The sequence below is a fragment of the Quercus lobata genome, chromosome 2, assembly GCF_001633185.2.
Source record: "Quercus lobata isolate SW786 chromosome 2, ValleyOak3.0 Primary Assembly, whole genome shotgun sequence".
NCBI lineage: Eukaryota > Viridiplantae > Streptophyta > Magnoliopsida > Fagales > Fagaceae > Quercus > Quercus lobata.
This window is the reverse complement of record NC_044905.1, coordinates 22,597,955-22,618,303: the sequence shown is the minus strand read 5'-3', so window position 1 is coordinate 22,618,303 and position 20,349 is coordinate 22,597,955. Positions and strand designations below refer to the sequence as shown.

At 36.9% G+C, this 20,349-nt stretch overlaps 1 protein-coding gene across 1 annotated transcript; it reads right to left on the bottom strand.

The window, feature by feature from the left end:
• Positions 1 to 15,810: 15,810 nt before the first annotated feature.
• Positions 15,811 to 18,134, bottom strand: LOC115977827 (caffeic acid 3-O-methyltransferase-like). The gene is made up of 4 exons (XM_031099853.1): positions 17,680 to 18,134; positions 16,952 to 17,262; positions 16,344 to 16,408; positions 15,811 to 16,242 (listed from the first exon to the last, which is right to left on the bottom strand). Exons 1-4 carry the CDS (start codon positions 18,105 to 18,107, stop codon positions 15,946 to 15,948), a joined length of 1,101 nt encoding a protein of 366 aa, XP_030955713.1. The 5' UTR covers positions 18,108 to 18,134; the 3' UTR covers positions 15,811 to 15,945.
• Positions 18,135 to 20,349: the final 2,215 nt, after the last annotated feature.

Sequence of the window (20,349 nt, the reverse complement as noted above, 5' to 3'; positions counted from 1 at the left end):
CACAGCTAACATGGCACTAGCCTGATGGGAGTCGGAGCTGGCACGGGGACTAGGCATCCCCGCTTCCTCCTCTCCTCCTTCTCTGGTGCCTCCTTTTGCCTCCGCTTCTTCTTCTCTTCCATCACTAGGGACATCCTGGTGTTTCTGCTTCTTCTTCTACCTCTTCTCCCCTTCCATCAAAAGGGGCCATCCTGACACATTTAGTCGCCACAAAAGCAGAATTTTGAAGGATTTATCGTTCCCTTGTGTCTTTTTCCTTTTTGCTTTTCTTTTTGCTTTTGTAGTTAGCTTCTAGTATAGGCTTGCTTAAGCCCCTCATTGTACGCTGTACTGTTTCTTTGTATTAATAAAAGATGACTTTATTTTATTCTAAGTATTCTTTCTTTTCTGCAATAGTTATATCGTGAATGGATGTGCTATTTTTTTTTATATTCGAAACGATACTTAAAGCCGAAACCCCTGTTAACAAAAAGCTATTATTTTGAACTTATTGAGACTAACAGGCATAATAATGCCGACCTGAAAAAGGTTATACATATAAGACTAACCGGGATAACAGCTGAATGCTCTGTATTGCGTATGAGGCCATCATCCGAGGATGGGTAACCCAAAATGAACTATCCAAGAGGGTCGCCGAGGAGTAGGGCGCTTTGCCACGTTCCTAACAACATTCATAGCCTTAACCATTTTTGGCATCCGGTCCGAGGACCGAGGTATGACTGTACCTGACTTAAACACTCGTTTACGTTAGTTCCCTTAAAGCTGGGGATCCGAGGATAGGTCGGGACTTCCATTCTGTCTAGGGCTTAATCCATTTTCTAATGGATAATCTTCCCATAGTTGGTTTCCCCATAGGTTTGAGTCCGAGGACCATGCAATACCTTGGTTCTGTCCAAAACTTAGAATTTCTTTAAGTAGTTGGTTTCCCCATAGGTTTGAGTCCGAGGACCATGTAATACCTTTGTTCTGTCCAAAACTTAGATTTTTTTTAAGTAATTGGTTTCTCCATAGGTTTGAGTCCGAGGACCATGCAATACTTTGGTTCTGTCCAAAACTTAGAATTTTCTTTAAGTAGTTGGTTTCCCCATGGGTTTGAGTCCGAGGACCATGCAATACCTTGGTTCTATCAAAAACTTAGAATTTTCTTTAAGTAGTTGGTTTCCCCATAGGTTTGAGTCCGAGGACCATGCAATACCTTGGTTCTGTCCAAAACTTAGAATTTTCTTTAAGTAGTTGGTTTCCCCATAGGTTTGAGTCCGAGGACCATGCAATATCTTGGTTCTGTCCAAAACGTAGAAGTTTCTTTAAGTAGTTGGTTTCCCCATAGGTTTGAGTCCGAGGACCATGCAATACCTTGGTTCTGTCCAAAACTTAGAATTTTCTTTAAGTTTCGAGAATTAGCCCTCGGCCAAGGTGTGAGGCGTTGACCTAACGATGGAAGTCCCTAGAACTGCCCGTGCCACTGGTGCTTCGAAGCGTAGCCCCTAGTGGAACTTTATATTAGGGCAACAACAACAGGTTGCTGGAAGTGATGGAGGGGCTTTCGCAGGCCTTTGTTTGACAGGAGCTCGAACCACCGCCTGTGCCAAAACAAAAGCCTTTCCCACAGACGACGCCAATTGTAAGGACTCAATTTGTAACGACTCCCAAAATGGTATTGGATTCGCACGTTAAGGGCCCAAACAATATAATCTGTAGAGCATGGGCTTGAAAGACTAGGCCTTGGTCACCGGACGGTGGTTCGTCATGGTTTCTATAGCAATTTGCACAAGGGTGAACCTGGCGTGTTTAACGATACTTTTTTCCTATATGTCCTGAGTGGCTCCGGTCCTTAAACCTCGTCCGAGGAGCTTCATGTTCTTATAATTCTCCTTTTTTAGGGCTCCATGGTCTGGGAGACAATTTGTCCCCCCCCACCCTAAATTGTTTCTCTTTCCTTTTTATACTAGCCTTTACCCTTCCTCCAACGTCCACGTGTAGGTTTAGCGTTCCAGGACTGATACTTGTCCCATCAGCCCATACCCAAAGTGGTTGGGGGTGGTTGTAAAAGCTGAAAAGCATTGCTCTGTCAGGTGCAGAGTATTTAATTGCAGTAATGGCAGCCTTTCCTTTGTCCTTTGTCGCCAAATTGTCCAGGGGTCCTTTCTCCATCAACGTGGATGTGTTCGGTTTTTCCCTAAACTGTTTCTATACCGTTCTTGCCCTTTCTTTTAGGAGCGCTTTAGGCTGCCGAGGACAGAATCATCCTCGGCTATGTCTCAAGGCTATTTGGACTTTCATTGTATGTCCTCGGTAATGCCTCTCCTCGGCTCGGGCCTTGGGCCCTAATGTAAAGTGGGCTGGGGTTACAAATTCTCTAGCCCCACATGGGTTATCAGTAACCAAAAATTATACACCATTATTGTCATAAATAGCCTATATAGTACCCATCATCACACCCTTTTTTATAATTCATATTTTACCACTCTATATTTTATATATACACAATTCTATTATATTTCTCTTCCACATATTTTTCTGCAATATATATTTGTTCAAAGGAAAGCCAATAGAGAGTTATTTTTGAACCTTCATGAGTGGAAGTGCATCCATCTTGAAGGTTGACGCTATAGTCTAATCCTATAGGGTGTTTGGCCAAGAAAACTAGTCGCACTGAGTTTTACTGCGAGTGGCACGAATCGACCTTTAAGGACAATGCTTTCGCAGCGTGATTCTATATTATTGTGAGATTGTTTTAAACTTTTTTTTTATTTTTTATCCTTGCTAATTATTGAGGATATTATTTGTTGTATCAAAACTTGTTTATTCACTAAAATATTTCCAAAAAAAATATAATAAATTTAGGTGTAAAAGTAAAACATACATATAGCCGCTTGTTGTAGGCATGACATATAGTATGTTTTACAATATTAAAACACAAAATTATGATAGATGATCAAAATAAATATAAAAATTTATTTTAAATTTCTTGAAATATTTTTGTAATAGAACTTGTAAGGACCCAATTAGATTCAGAGCCTGAATGGTTTAGACAATGGCCCAATGAGCCCAAAATAATGAATTTGTTAGAGAGTGGGCCTATTACTGAATGTTCAATGAGTTAGGATGTTGAACACAATAGGCTAGATAATATTTTGAAGAGCAAAACAAACAGTTTGAAAAGGAAAATTGCTCCTTCGTCAGGTTTGAGGATGGTATGTTCTTATATATTTCTTTTAGACTTATACAAATATTCAAGTTCTTGATTACACAGTGGTTTTTCTCTGGTTCTTCTGATGATCCCCCCTGTAAGGGAGTTCTTTCCTTTTATATTCCCTTCCCCTCTTTTATCTCAGCCCTCCATGTGTAGATAAAATTGCTAATCTTCTTAATACTTGTCCCATCAATACCTTCCTGAAGTTCTTTATGGGTAACTATAAGGCTAAAAGTTACTGTTTAGGTATCACTGCCACATTAATGCGGCCAGGGGGTTAGATACAGAGCATTCAATGCGGTGGTAGCAGCTTTCTTCCTAGATATTTCTCAATTCTTTGTTGACTCATCTCTTTCTAAAGCTTATCCTCCCAAGCACGGTTGCCTGTTGAATAGTACTTGATGGGTGGTCAGACTTTAGGCCTCCACTCTGTTGGCCGAGGAGGAATCGCTCCTCGGACAACGTCACCTATTCATTGTGACCTGACCTCTTCCTTGATCCAATAATCTATCTGTCTTTGCTAATATTTATTTGTCCCCAAGCTATTTGACTTCTTCGAGTGCGGCCCACAGCCCAATATCCTTATTTGAACCCTTCATCCCTATAGAACTATAGTTGGAGTTGAATTTAAATTTTTTTAAACTTAGGTAATTTATTTTTACCCAAAAAAAATGACAATATTAAATTTAAATTTAAATTTCTTAAATTTTTTTGGTAAAAAAATTTAATTGAAATAGAATTTTAATTTAAATTTCATTAACCGAAGCCTTTGACTTTTTTTGGAGCTCCCACATTTTTACACATCAGCATTATTTAAATAAATAAATAAAACAAAAATTCTGATTTAATTCTGATCCACAATATTATTAAAAAAAAAAAAAAACAATTCGACTAAAAAAAACACAAAACAAAACTTGACTCTTTTGACTTCTTTTTTGCTTCCTTTCATCCCATCTCAAAAACATTTTGACTAAAAAAAACACAAAACGAAACTCGAGTCTTTTGAGTTCTTTTCTGCTTCCTTTTGTCCCTATCATAAGCCGTTTACAAACCAAAACCAAAATAATATCATCTCCCTCTTCAAATATAGTACACCCATAAATCACAAACACAAGCCAAACCCACAAATCACAACCACTACCATTACAACACCCTCATTTGCCGTGAGATAATGAAGGTGTAAGAGAGAGATGAGGTAAGAAGTCAATTTTTTTAATGATTCCTCAGTTTAAAATTTTTGCTGATCTTCCCTCTTGGTGCTCCACCCCCCGTAAAAGACTCTTTCTCCTCCCAAATTTTCACCTTAGCCCTAAAACCTTCCTAGATTGGTGAGAAAATCATGCCAGTGATGTAATTTTTGTGGTGGTGGGTGTGATTTAGATTTTACCATGAGAGAATGAAGATGAGAAGTGAGACAGATCAGTTGCTTTGGGGGTGAAAGTATGAGAGAGAGAGAGAGAGAGACAGAGAGAGAGAGAGAGAGAGAGAGAGAGAGAGATTATGAATTGAAAAAGAATATAAAAAAATAAAAAATAAAAACCCTTTATGACAACTCAATCACAGTTGTGTGTTTACAAAGTTATGCAAAAATTCAATCCAAAATTGATGAAAATTTTAAAATTTTGGATAGAAACTTAAATTGAAACTTAGCTGATAATCTTTCTTCTCCATTCTTCTGCGTTTTCTTTCATCATCCTTCTTAGGCATTTTCTTTCTTCTTCTGTCATTGGTACCCAAAACCAAAAGTCTACTTCAATAGAAATACACTTTTCGTCCCTATGTTTTGCCTTGATTCCCATTTTAGATTGTAAGGGTATTAGACCCAGGAGCCCATATTTATGTATATATTGGGCCAGGGGCCCAATCCAAGGATGTTAAACAATCCGAGAACAGGTAAGCACTTTCATAAGGGTCCGTATTAGTAAGTAAAGAGGTGAAATCCAGTTAAGGTCATCCAGAAGGGTGGTCCGATGAAAAATCCCTCCTCAACTAAGCAAAGTCGAGGTCAGAGGGGGTGGCTTGCCGTCAAGAGTAACATTCTGGATCATTCCATGAATAAAGATAAGTATCAGGAAGGAACAAGATAGTGAAAGGTCATGAAATATCTCAAGGGAAAGCTGCTACCACCGCATTAAATGCTCTGTAACTAACTCTTTAGCCGCATTGATGAGGAAGTGATACCTGAACAGTAAATTTCAACCTTACAGCTACTACCTAAAGACTTTAGGAAGGTGCTGATGGGACAAGGATCAACACCTACAATCTGATCTGCACGTGGAAGGTGGAGATGAAAGGGGAAGATAGTATAAAATGGAAGAGAGACTCTGAGACTAGGAGATCGAGAAATTAAGAGAAAAACACTATAGCAATCAGGAACCAAATTTCTAATCAAACTTGTGAGAAATATCAGGGACATAGATGCCAAGAGATTTGTTTGGAAAAATATTGTCACTCGGTTTGGAATCCCTCGTATCCTCATCTCGGACAACGGTCTTCAGTTTGATAGCAAAGCTTTCAAGAGGTATTGTTGTGACCTGGGCATAACGAATAGATATTTTTATACCGGCATATCCACAGGGAAATGGACAGGCTGAAGCTGTCAATAAGGTCATAGTGAGTGGGCTTAAAAAGAGGCTGGACAATGCAAAGGGAAAATAGGTAGAAGAGTTGCCACACGTCCTTTAGACATACCGGACTTCACCTCGTAGGTCCACTGGGGAGACCCCCTTTTCAATGACTTATGGAGCCGAGACTGTTATTCCTCTAGAGACTGGATTCCCAACACTAAGAACGAGTTCTTTCACTCCGAGCAACAATAATGAGCTGTTAGGAAAGAGCCTAGACTTAATTGAAGAGTGAAGAGAAAATGCCACGGTCTAATTGGCCTATTATCAACACAAGCCCAAACAAGGGTATGATGCCAACGTGAAGTTAAGGCCACTAGCACCTAGAGACTTGGTGTTAAGAAAGGTTCTGGGTACTGCAAAGAACCCAACATAGGAAAAGTTAGGGCCCAACTGGGAAGGGTCATACCGCATCACCTCGGTGGCTGGAATAGGTGCGTGTCATCTTGAAGACCTAGATGAAAATGTTGTATCACACCCCTGAAATATAGATAACTTGAAAAGGTATTATTATTAATGAAAATCTTCCTTGTCACATTCTCATTTATTACATTATCTGTTGAGCTTCCTATTATTGTTATTTTAAGTATCAAATAGAAACTTGGTCATGTCTGGTTCCTCGGGCTACTTACCTTGTGTAAATTGATATCTCCTGACATCTATTTAAGTATTAAACAAAACCTTAACTATGTCTGGCCCTTTAGACCACATGCTTTGGGTAAATTAATACTTCATACTATCTATTTAAGTATTAAACAAAAACTTAGCTATGCTTGGCTCCTCGTACCACATACTTTGGGTAAATTAATATTTCATGTTATCTATTTAAGTATTAAACAGAACCTTAGCTATGCCTGGCTCCTCGAACCATATGCTTTGGGTAAATTAATACTTCCTGACATTTATTTAAGTATTAAACAGAACTTTAGCTATGCTTGGCTCCTCGGACCACATGCTTTGGGTAAATTAATATTTCATGCTATCTATTTAAGTATTAAACAAAACCTTAACTATGCCTGGATCCTTGGACCACATGTTTTGGGTAAATTAATACTTCCTAACATCTATTTAAGTATTAAACAAAACCTTAATTATGTATGGCTCCTCGGACCACATGCTTTGGGTAAATTAATAATGCATGCTATCTATTTAAGTATTAAATAGGACCTTAACTATGCCTAGCTCCTCGGACCACATGCTTTGGGTAAATTAATACCCCCTGACATTTATTTAAGTATTAAACATAACCTTAGTTATGCCTGGCTCCTCGGACCACATGCTTTGGGTAAATTAATACTTCCTGACATCCATCTAAGTAACAAACAGAACCTTGGTCATGCCTGGATCCTCGAAACACATACCTTGAGTTAATTGATATTTCAAGCTATTCACATAAGTGTCAAACAGAACCTACATTATATCTAGATCCTCTTGAGTAAGATAACACTTCCTATTGATTATTTAAGTGTTTGATGGGATCAGCCCTACTGAATGATATGGATTTTCATTGAAGTGACATGATCAATTGCATGCTTGTAAGCATCACTTAAAGCATTTGAAAGTATATCCATGATCTATTTTAGGTCTGATTATTATATCCAGGTCTTTTAACTTAGCAATGGGAAGAAACTTAGATGGAGTCTAACATAAATTGGTGTCTTGCCATTTATATACATGAATGGAGTTGTATCTCATTTCCATATTAGCTAAGTGTTAAACAAAATAGACACTATATCAACACTTGTGTAAGAATCATAGAAGTAAGGAAAATATTCATAACTTTCACTAACTAAAGCCTCTGAAAGAGGTTGATTGGATACAAAGAGGTAACACTAATTACAAATTTTGAAAATAAAAACAGTAGCTTATAAAAAAATAAAAAAATAATAAAAAGAACTACACTAGAAGGGCTTTGGTAGGTTGAGTGGATGCTACTTCTGAGGCCTCGGGGCCCTTACTTGCAGGATCAGCCTTGGCAGGCAAAGGAAGAGTGGCCAGGACAATCTCCGTCTTTTTAGGAACTTCTTTCTCGATAGGGGGGTCCTGGGTGGCAGTTGGGGGCTTCAAGGCATCAGTGGCCACTCCCTGGTTTGCGTTCTTTTCTTTTTCTGTGACCTAGGGCTACTCGGCCTCCACAAAGGGGTTGTCAAAAGAGGTTGGAACAGTGGCTGTACTGTCCTTGCCTATTTCTGCCACCTCGAAGGTTGTATCAGGGCTCGAGCAAGAGGGAACAAACGTCAAATGGTAGGGGGTAGTATACACTCTCTGTCTTCCTAAGTACAGATGAAGCCTCAACCCCAGCTTGGTTGAGAGCTGCATTCCACACTTGGGAGTAGTAGTTCCTACATACCCCCGAGACCTCAGTCCTGAGGGCTTCCTCAGTCTCCGCCACTCCTACATCATATCCCTCTTGCTCGGCTTGATCCCGAGCCCTTTCCGCTTATTCCCTTGCCTTCTCAGGCTCCTCCAATTTCTTCTTGAGGGCAACGATCTGTACTTTGGAGGCGGATAGTTGATCCTTGACATTGCGAAGGAGCACCCGTTAGCCTTCAGCCTGCCTCTCAGCGCTATCCAGGGCATCTGCAACACTTTTTCTTTTCCTCTCCTCCTCAAGCAGCTTACTCTTGAGCTCCTGAATACTCTTTTCAGGCACATTGAAGGCCTCCACAACGACGTTGTGCCTTCCTTCCTCTTCCTTCATCTGCCGGTGGCAGTAATTTGTTATCTCCTCCACCTTGAATGTGGCTTGAACAACTTGCCGAGGAAAGAAACATAGATTAGAAAAAAAAAAAAGGCTAAGTAAGGGACATACCTTAGCGAGGTACCTTTTTAAACTAAGGAAGACCTCGTGCCTCCTCATGGACTGGAGCTCGGCCATGTCCTCAGGGAGCAGCAGAGCCTACTCCACGGCATCAGCCAAATAGCCAGTCTTCCCTCCTCGAAAGTCCCTAATGGAGGCACTAGCAGGCAGAGGAGCCCCATCTAGAATTGGGGTGGGAGTCCAGGCCGAAGGTGCTACCTGGGGATCAGCCCTCTGCTTGGAGCCCTTTGCTTGAAGCCCTTCTGCGCCACTTTGGCTTGCTTAGCTGCTCTTTGGGCCTCATTCTCTTGGAAGGGATGGGTTTTCCCTACTTCCACCACCTCTTTGCCCTTTGCTCCCTTTTTCTTTTAAGGTCGGTAGGTTCAAGACGAAGAGGCTGAGCAGGTAGAGGGGTGGGAAGCTTAGTCTGAGCTGCTTTCCCTGTTGTGTCCCTCCCTAGTTGGGACTCCAATAGTTCCTAAAGGGTGGACCTTTGCTTGCGTTGGATCCCCATCTCGTCTGGTATTGGTGTGAATGGATGGCTGAGGTCAAAAGTTGAAGTTTCTAGGGACAAAGCTTGATTGAAGACTTCAAACTCATCCTCGAAGTCAGATACTTCAACTACTTCTTCCTCTTCTATGTTGGCAGGGTGAGAAGAAGTGGCCACTTCGGTTGTCTGCTATGGTGGCAAGGCTACCTTTGGTATGCCTTTGGGTATAGGGTTGGTGGTGAGAACGACTTTTGGAATTGGGCCAGTGATTGGAAAGCCTGGAGCAGCAACACTGGTCCGTTACAGCCGAGGATCCCTAGCTTTACTGACGCACTTAGGCGCTTGGAAACTCTTGGATATTGGAATGTAGTCCAATATCAGGTGGGTTGCCCTGAGTTAGCCATCTGTGTAGACAAACACCTCGGCCTTTAGGATCTTATCCAAACTCGCTTAGTTCATGAGGTTGAAGTTGGGAATAGTCGCATTCCTATCTGCAAAACCATTAGGAGAAACAAAAAAAAGAAAACAAAAAATATCATTATTGAAAAATAAGACAAATCAAAGGAAATTTCATGTACAAGTACAAGCAAAAGAAAAGGCAAAAAGGGGTAACTTTAAAATAACCATCCTAGGTCTAAAACCCCATCTGGTTGCCCCTCTCTCGTCGGGCAAGGGAGGCCATCATGCCATTCTCCTGACATGATCAAAAAGTCCTTATTCAGGCCCTTGTTTTATTTGGGGAGGCATTGAATAAGCCTAACCTCAGGGTACTTAGATTTTAGGTAATACCTCTGTCCCTTTAAGTGATGGTGGTTGTAAACCCAATTGATATCATGGTGGGTCAACCCTAAGCCCATTCTTTCATTAAGGGCGTCTACACTCCCTAAAATTCTGAACATGTTTAGGGCACACTGGATAGGAGCTAACCTATGAACCCTAAGATAGTCCCTAGTTACAATACCCATGGGAATTCTCATCCCACCCTCTATGAAGGCAATCATTGGGATTACCACTTCTCCCTCTTGCCTTTTCTCATGCCATTCTCCTTCCTTACAATATCTAATGAATGCTCTTGAAGGAATCCTATACAGAACTCTAAAACTCTTTATTCCCTCCTCAGAGTCTACCAAATAAGCGAACCTACCCATTCCTAAGAGAGACTTGGAGATACTAAGAAGATAAAGAGAAGGAAAAAGAGCTGAGGAGGAAAAGATACAAAGAAAAGAAGAGTGTATAGAAAAATAAAGACTAAAGGTTTATGAAGACTTACAGAAAGAATAAAAGTGTCTTCGCACAGACTTTTGGTATTTGTAAGGGCACGAGTGAGTTGGGAAAGTTTGCAGGTTCAACGTATGTCCGCTAAAACAAAATGAATGCTAAAGTGAGATGAGTGATTGATTTGAGTGGTATTTATATCAAGGAGGGAGTTAGAAACGGGAAAATTCTTGCTCGGTTCCTAGCAAAATCCTCAACTGTTGGATCCACATCGCATCGTAGAACGTGGGGAGCAGAAAGCCGTAAAAATTTAATGAAGGCACGTCTCATATGCCGAAGCATCAGGAGCATGCCTTAAGCAATTAAAAAGGCACCTACGCAATCAGAAGTGACGTATAATGAGCTAGCGGTACGTGCAGTGGCATCAAAATCCTCCTTTCTTCCCGATAAACCAAAAAGAAGGATCTCGAGGGGTTATTGTAGGGGTATTAGACCCAGGAGTGCATATTTATGTATATATTAGGTCAAGGGCCCAATCCGAGGACATTAAACAATTCGAGAACAAGTAAGCACTTTCATAAAGGTCCGTGTTAGTAAGTAAAGAGGTGAAATCCGGTTAAGGTCATCTAGAAGGGTGGTCCGAGGAAGAATCCCTCAACGGCTGAGCAAAGCCGAGGTCAAAAGGGGTGGTCTGTCGTCAAGAGTAACATTCTGGATCATTCCATGAATGAAGATAAGTATCAGGAAGGAACAAGATAGAGAAAGGTCATGAAATATCTCAAGGAAAAGTTGCTACCACCGCATTAAATGCTCTGTAGCTAACTCTCTAGTTGCATTGATGAGGAAGTGATACTTGAACAGTAAATTTCAGCCTTACAGCTACTACCTAAAGACTTTAGGAAGGTGCTGATGGGACAAGGATCAACACCTACAATCTGATCTGCACGTGGAAGGTGGAGATGAAAGGGGAAGATAGTATAAAATGGAAAAGAGACTTTGAGAGTAGGAGATCGAGAAATCAAAAGAAAAACACTGTAGCAATCAGGAACAAAATTTTAATCAAACTTATGAGAAATATACAAGAATTGATCTCCTCGGACTGTGCTGAGAATGATTTTCTTTAGTTTAAATCAATCTATCTTCCTGTTCTTGTCATTTGAACCCACTTTACTTGTTGTCTAGCTCATTTTAGCCAAGTTTTCCAACCCACCACTACAAACTCATTGTTTTGGGTTTTTCAGACCTAAGTCCATCCATCTTTTGGGTTAGGGACTGAAATAGTATCCTTATAGGTCCCTACATCTCATTTTTACCACATTTAGTCCCTATTTAGAAAAACGTCATCCATTTTAGTCATTTCCGTCAGTGCCCTAACTGTAAAATCCTAAGTGGCAGACAAAACTATTAAAATAATAATAATAAATTTTATTTTGGCATAAAAAAATGCCACGTCAGCATCTAAATTTAAAAAAAAAATTAATTTATCAATTTTCACTAAATAAAAAAATTAAAAACCAAAAATCTTATGAATTGAGATCTAAGTGTGTCATGAACAAGAACTACAAGAACAAAAACCCACAAACCCAGATTTAAAAACACAATATTAAAAACCAAAAATCACAAACCCAAAAAATAAAAACACAAAATTAACACATCAAATCCACATCATATTAAACATGAACAAGAAATTAAACATTTGAACAAGAAGACAAACCTAGAAAATTTAAAACCCAAAAAATTAGCATCAGATCCACATCAACACAAAATTAAACATGAACAAATTCGAAAAATCAAACCCCCACACTACCAAAGCATCAAACACAAAACTCAAACCCAGAATTTTTGGCCCCCAAACACAAAAACACTAAATTCAAAACCCAAATTTTCGGGCACCAAAGAAAATAGAAGAAAAGAAAGAGTATGATTTTCTTATCTTTCCAAGAAACCAACACAAAATCAACTTAAACCAACACAAAACTCAATGATCTGAAACCGAACGATCAACGACCCACCGACCTGAAACCCAACGATTTGAAACTCAACTCAAACCACCGATTCGAAACCTCTAAACCCACCAAATCCACCACCTCTAATCTCTACATCTGTTTCATTGCAAGGAAACTAGGCCGAATCTCCTTAAGCTTCAATCCTTTGTCGTTGACCACGATAGTCACGAATGGCAGTGAGTCCTTTCTGGGCTCGGTCTATGGGTTTCACATCAAGTTCTCTGTCGATGATTTCTTCTTGCTTGTGTCCGCTTGAGTTTCAATTCCTCCTATTTTTCCCTCTCATCTCTTATGGCTGGGATTGAGCTCAATGAGAGGCGAAAGTGCTGAACCAGATAGAGCAAAAGGGAGAAACTGAACCACGGGAGAGAGTGAGAGAGAAAGAGAGTGTGTGTATGTGTGTGTGTGGAAGTGGTGGGTGGGTTTAATTTATTGGGTTTATTTTAATTTTTTGGGTTTGTGTATGCTTAATTTTTTGTTTGTTTTCTAAGAAAAAAAAAGGAGAAAATGTCAAATAAAGGAAAATGTTCTTCTTGTTCTTAAATCTCGGTTTGTGTTTTTGTTGTTCTTGTTCAAGACACACTTAGATCTCAATTCATCTGATTTTTGGTTTTTAATTTTGTTTTTAATTTTTTTTATTTAGTTAAAATTGACAAATTAATTTTATTTTAATTTAGATGCTGATATGGAATTTTTTAATGCCAAAATAAAAATTATTATTATTATTTTAATGGTTCCATTTGCCACCTAGGAGTTTGCCATTAGGGCACTTGAGGAAAAGACTAAAATGGATGGCATTTTTCTAAATAAGGATTAAATGTGGTAAAAATAAAATGTAGAGACCAAAATAGGAATCGGGGCAAAACATAGAGACGAAAAGTGCACTTCTGCCTTTCTTTTCCAATAAAGCTATCTACCACCAAACTATGGTAGACACTACCCCTTTCCCATGAAAAAGTTGGACATGTGGCCACGTTGCCATCATTCATTTGCTTTGAAATTTTTTAAAACTTTTTTCTTTTTCATTTAATTGCATTATTTATTGGATTTGACCGGACTTTTTTTTAAAAATACTAAGTATTTTAACACACACACAGGTAGAGAGAAGAATGTCTTAAAGAAACTGACAGTAATGTATATCCAAAATGGTCTATTTGACCGGACTTTGATTCCTAATGACTAATACTACAAACCCATGTATTGGCATATTAAATTCATATATTGTTACTGTAAATTTAAGATTTATATCATAAATTAAACAAATGCATATAATATGTATAATATTTTATATATTTATTAAAATATATATAATATTATACACATTTGCATAAAAATATACAATGTTGTAGACATTTTTTTTTAAAATTTATTATATAAATCTTATCTAGATAGTATAATGTTAAATAATAATTTTTCTTTTTATTGTGATTATTTTTTTAATAGTTAATAATATTTTGTTGATTTTTGAAACACTATAATGAAAGTTGTGAAATAAAAAATACATTTTAAAGATGGTATTTATATTTATTTGAATTATTTTAGTCAATTTTTTATTTATACTAATTTAATATATTTAATTATATTTTAAATAACTAATAAGTTAATTATGATATCATCACTATTCAACCTTAGTTCGACCTCGGTCTGACCTTAAAAACATTGAACTTTTTCCTTCTCCGGTTCTTTGAACAGTTTAGGATTCAAAACCATGATATACTCAAAATATGTGTCATTGAATGGAAATAGCACTGTTATTTGTTCACTTTATTCTACGATATTAGGAGGTTCTCATGAATTTAATAGTTTTTCTATTTTTCTTAATTTGATTAAAAAAAATTATATTCCTATTTTGTGGAATTTACTTTGAAGTTAGATTAAGAGCTCTATAATGAACATATTAAAGTCTAGGTGCATTATCAGTTACTATTAATTTATAATGATATTTTATGATCTATAAGTTTATATAATGCATTGTAAAGAATTAAAAATGTCCTTTATTATATAATCTTTCTGTTAAAAATAATATTATTTGATTATTGTAAATGATTATACAATAATCTTTTTGTTTAAAAATATTACTTTTTGTAGGTTCTTGAAGAGCTCAACCTACCTATACAAGTGAAAAATTTGAATGGAAAAAAATTTATTTTCCAATCAGAACTAAATGACTATAAACTCTATTATAGAATTTGACAAAGTAATTTAAGCTTGATAAAATGATAAAAGTACGTATTTATTTAATATAGCAAAATTATTAATTTGGTATTTTACTTCTACATATTATATTTTACTACATTCACATGCTTATATTAGAGGTACTACAAATGATTGTGAAAGCAACTTATCAAGTGAACAGAATAGTAATTCTACAAAGTTACAAAAAATTGATGTTGAAGGCAATGTACAACTCACACCAACATCTGCACTCAAGGAAAACAAAATGAGTTATTCAATGACTACTACGAAGCAACAAAAGAAGAATATACAAAAAGTTATTTAAAATTGCAAAAAAAAAAAATCACAAAAAATTATGAAAAACATTTTTTGTCTTGCAATTAATTACAAATTGTTATTTTAACATTGCAACATTTATTGGATAATTAAGGATATTAGGTGTTTGGAATCCTAATTTTTATATAAATTTTTTTAATTGATATGTTCCATTTACTAAGGCAAAAAAACAAAAGTTTTTAAAGTTGTTTAGCACTGTCAACAACATTACATATGTGATAACTTAAATTCTTCTTTTATTGTTGGATTCTTTCATAGTTAGGCCTATCCAAACCCATCCGAGACCCGACCCACCCGAAGGACCCGATCGGAACCAATCTGAAACCGGCCAACCGGACTATTCCAGTGGTCGGCGGCGGGTCTTCTCCCCTAGAAACTGACTCTGGCGGGTCGGTTTCGGTTTCTATCCCGAAAAACCCGAACCAACCGGAGAAAAACCCAGATTCCGGCGAAAAACCCAAATTCCGGCAAGAAACCGAGATCCCGACGAGTAAAATTTCAGAATTTGGCAAAAAAAACCCAAATCTCAGCCAAAAAACCCATATCCAGGTGATATTTCTCGTAGATTTGGTGAGATTTTGATCGGATTTGGCAAAATCTCATCAAATCCAATGAGATTACCGCCGAATTTGGCGAAATCTCATAGATTCCGATGAGATTTTCACCGGATCTCGAGTTTTCTCACCGTTTTCTTGCCATTTTCTCCGAACCCAGACGCCGACCGACCCGCCCGCCACCTGTTGAAGTCTGATCCGCCCAATCTATTTACTCCGGCGGTCGGCGGCGAGTGAGATTTTCCAAAACCCAATTCCGTCACGTCGGTTCTGGGTTGGGCATAAACCCAACCCGTGGACAGCCCTATTCATAGCCAATGGCTTTTCTATGCATTGCATGGGTTAGCGACTAGTAATACATAAGTTGAAGAAAATAAAGATAACTTTAATCCGCAACCAACCAGAGCATAAGCACAACAAAACTATGGAATGTATAGCCATCAATATGTATTTATTTTTGAAATTCACCAAGTACCAACTATTATATGAGATGGAGTTCGTAGAGATAAAATACAAAGCATAATAAGTGCAGGAAAGCTACAGAGGGTAAAATTATTTATGGAACTCCATGACTGCCCAAAGAGTATAGGCACAAAAAACAACTTGAAAGTTTGAAAATCCGGATTCCTTGCACAAAGCCTCAAATTCTTTCTCAGTTCTCTCCTGGCCTTCAAGGTTCAACAACATGCTAATGTCAAGACGAGAGATATATTGAGAAGCCATACTTGACACTGTAGCTTCTGGCATGAGTAGTTCAATAATAACTACCTTCCCATTATCTGGTAGTGCTTTATAGCAGGTCCTCAAAAGTTTCTTGCAGTTTTCATCATTCCAGTCATGGAGTATATTCTACAAGTGAAAAAATGCAGAAACAAAAATGATTGCTTTTGAAAAATTTACCCAAAAATTCTTTATCATCATCTACTTTAAACACAATATCCAAATTCTACCTTCATTACAATTGCATCCCCTTTAGGGACATTGTGAAACATATCTCCTCCCACGTGCTCAATACCTGCATAGAATATGAGTTGTTCTCTATTTAGGAAGGATCCTTGTGAACAGGGCCAGCTTGATAAATGCCAAAGACAATAACTTTAAGTGATATATATATTAACAGGTAAAAATTAGAGAAAATCTAATTAGATTATGAAATTGAAGTCCAATTTTGCAACATGTATCCTAAATTATTTATTTTTAGAAAGTTTTATTTCTTAATTTTGAAATCAAATGTGAGATTACATCATAAATATCCATCCAAATGAGTTATTACATACAAAAACTAAATAGTCTAGAATTAATGAACAAAAAAAAATAAAAATAAAATTTTAAAATTGACAATTTACATTTTCTACTTAATAATATTCTTACAAGACTTCTTAAAGAGTTAAAAAAAAATATAAGAATGATTATTAATAATATTTAAAGTATATATGTAAGAATTATACTATACATCTTAATATATATTTTTTAAGTATATCTATATATATATGCATGAGATTACAAACTAGTATTATTAAGTAGATTAATCATACTATAAAAAAATTAAAAATTTTACCAGGATAAGATGGTGAGCTTTGTATCACATGAGGCAAATCAAAGTTAATGCCTTTAATGGAAGGGTACTTGGAAATGACCATACTTAGGCATCTCCCAGTTCCGCCACCAACATCAACCAATGACGTTAGCCCCACAAAGCCTTGGTATACCTCAAGAATTTTCGACAGGGCTATTGTGGAAAGATCAGCCATGCTCTTGTTGAACACTATGTTGAAAGCTGGATCCTTGTCCATATATTGGAATAAGGGCATTCCATGCACTCTTTGAAATTGATTACCACCTTCAAGAATGGCATGCTTCATACGTAGGCTGCAACGTAGAAACAAAGTAGATAACAGAAGGAGATACAATACACAAGTAATATTATTTTGATTCATCTCATATATATATATATATATATGGCAAATTGGCAATATGTAATTCTTTTTTCCCAATATATATTTTTTAATTTACTACAAACTTAATATGTAAATAGTAATGCTATGAAAATAATATTTTTCACAGCTGCTCATACAATCTGCCAGATTTGGATTAACACATCAATCACAATAATTTATATTATCAGTTTTGAAAAATATTATGTCCCGATAATTATTGATATTGGGATTCCTATCGGCATAAATAAGAAGTAACAGCCAGCAAAATCATTCAATTATGATGAAATGTTACTGCCCTTTTTTGCATTATACTTTGCATTTATACAAAATCAAGGAGACTCGTGTATACCTGGCCTCCCAAAAGACACGGTGAGAATTGAAAGCTGAAAGAGTAGCCAGGGAACTGCCATCATCTTTTTCAACAAAGAAGTAAGAGGTTGGTGTGAGTCCATAAAGTCTCTCAACCCTACCATCTTCAAGTGTGTGGATAGAGCATGTCAAAAGGGAGTGACTAACAAGGACTCGCAACATGCGATCCAACCTAGAAGGTGTATCAGAATCAGAGTCCTTTGTTGGAAGCTGAGAAGCAATTTCAGAAGTTGTGATACAAGCAGCAGGGCCTGCTCTAGCAATAATCCCAAACAGGTCAAGCTCAATGGCTGCATTTAGGACACAAGAAAATATTTGGGCACTGGAGACTAGGATAGCCTGAAGGCATGCCTTATCATCTTCACTAACACTAAGTGTGGGTGTAACTTTGTTTTCTAAGGAACCCATTTTAATTTGCTTCTTTCTCCCTTTTCGTTTTTCCCTCTCCTATAAATAGGCCTTGCATGATATACATCTTGTGGTGTAGATTTAAAACCAATTTTTCTACAGCCATCAGATCAAAGTCGTCCTTGTTGCGCTAATAGAGTGGCCTTAGTCCACAAACGTGCTTAGAATTTTCTACTATATAGTCCATCACTCCAATTAGCAGACGTGCAATAGTCCATCACTGCAAAGCAAAGTCACCACCAGCTTGTTGAATATGCGCTCATTCCATGTTAAAATCAAAGAGAAGAAGAAATTTAAAAGATTGAAGAAGAGATTAATTGTAGAAAAGCGGTAGTCTTTAGTAACTATATCTTTACTATTTAAAACTTTCTCCCCTCTCCTTTGTGTGTGTGTGTTAAAATACTTAGTATTCTCAAAAGAAAAAACAGTGAGTTAATCTCACATTGAAAAATGAGTGTGAGTTATAGAGTTTTAAAGTCTGTATTGTTTATCTAAGAGTTAAGCCCTTTTGGATATACACTACTATTAGTTTCTTTAAAACCTTCTTCCGTCTTCCTTTATGTGTGTATGTGTTAAAATACGTAGTATTCTAATGAGTTGTGAGCAGATTAAGTCGGTCAAGTTATGGGTTGACGAGTATTTTTTCACGTGCAAAAATAAAAAATAAATTTTAAAAAATACTAAATGTCAAAAATAATAAAATACTCAAAAATAAAAATTAAATAATACATAGATTTTTAAGTTTACACAATTCAAAGTTCACTAATAATATCATGACCATAAAAATTTAGATGCATGACTTTTCGTTAATTACCCAAACCTACTCCTTCAAAACTTTCATATATTTGTACTTCTTTTCTAATGGAGGAAAACACAAAACAACACTAAGTGGTAAGTATGAATCATAAAATGACAATGTCCAACAGCCAAAATGGTCATATACCATTATTTGGCAAAATATTTAGTGATATGCCACTGTTTGTGAATTATTTAACAATCTACCACCTTTTTGAAACTCGAATTTGTGAAACTCGAGTTTGCCACTCGAGTTCTTTGAAAAAAATAGTCTTCAAATTTGCCGTGTCATTTTTTATAGAACTCGAGTTCCAATACCATCAAAAATTTTCCATGGAACTCGAGTTTTAAAAAAGTAGTAAATTTTTAATTATTTCGCAAACAGTAATAAATTCATACATATTTTACCAAACAATAGTACTTGGCCATTTTGGCCTGTCTAACTTGAAAAAGCAAAAGAAAAAAAAGGGAATTTGATACCGTAATAAAAGCTTCCTACACATCAAAATTTTTTATTATTATTATTATTTATTTTATTTGGACACATCAAAGTTAAGTTATATTATATCACTGTTACCTTGTTATTTTTTTTAATGCCACATCACTTTTAACTTATCTTGTCTCACATTTTCAATTTTCTCACCAAAATATACTGTCACGACACTTTTTTTTTCCTCAAATGTTAGAGATACAATAATTTTTACAATAATAGAGTTGGTAAATTTTTACTTATTTTTACTTGGACATATATTAACATTATTTTTATATCTATTATTAATAGTTAACCACCTCAATAATTATGAAATTTTTTGTGACCTTAGAATTATTGATTTTTTTTTTCATGTTTCTCACCATTTTAATTAGTGGGTTCCAAATTTTACCTAAAATAAAAATAATAAAACATTTTATTGACGGTACGAAAACCCCAAAGTCGTCACTATATTTTTTTCTTCCCTCATTTTTTTTCACAATTCTAAACTCTGGGGTTTTTCTATTGTGGGGCCCAGCAATTCGTGGACCAGGCCCATTTGCCCTTAGAGAGTCCGAGGGCCCAATCCGAGGAGAACTGTGGCCCAAGCTCCATGACGCAGAGCACGGACCAATTTTTGGGAGGCAGCCGAGGACAGTCTAGTCCTCGGCTGGCCCATGATCCGCCCAGAATAAAGGGATAAATTCGTAAGAAAATCCAAAATACCTTGGGGCGATTACCCTAAATACCCTTCTGGATAAGGCCCAATGCCTGACAGAACCGTACTCTACAGCTTTATCAAGTCATCCCCAACAATTCCGGGATTAGACTGATGGGACCAATGTCAGTATTTGTAAAGACTGACCCTACACGTGAACGAAGGACATCGAACGCACACTAGTATAAAAGGAGAAGTAAGTGAATCTAGCAGGGGGGGAAAAAAGGGACTTCATGAAGAAGATCGTCGGAACGATCCAT

What these genes read in the sequence shown, in the direction of transcription:
- LOC115977827 (XM_031099853.1), bottom strand. Translation starts at nt 18,107, where the DNA reads ATGGGTTCCTTAGAAAACAAAGTTACACCCACACTTAGTGTTAGTGAA. An exon ending in AAGCTCACCATCTTATCCTG is followed by an intron (nt 16,409 to 16,951) that starts GTAAAATTTTTA and finishes TATTCTATGCAG; the next exon opens with GTATTGAGCACGTGGGAGGA. An exon ending in GGGATGCAATTGTAATGAAG is followed by an intron (nt 16,243 to 16,343) that starts GTAGAATTTGGA and finishes TTTCACTTGTAG; the next exon opens with AATATACTCCATGACTGGAA.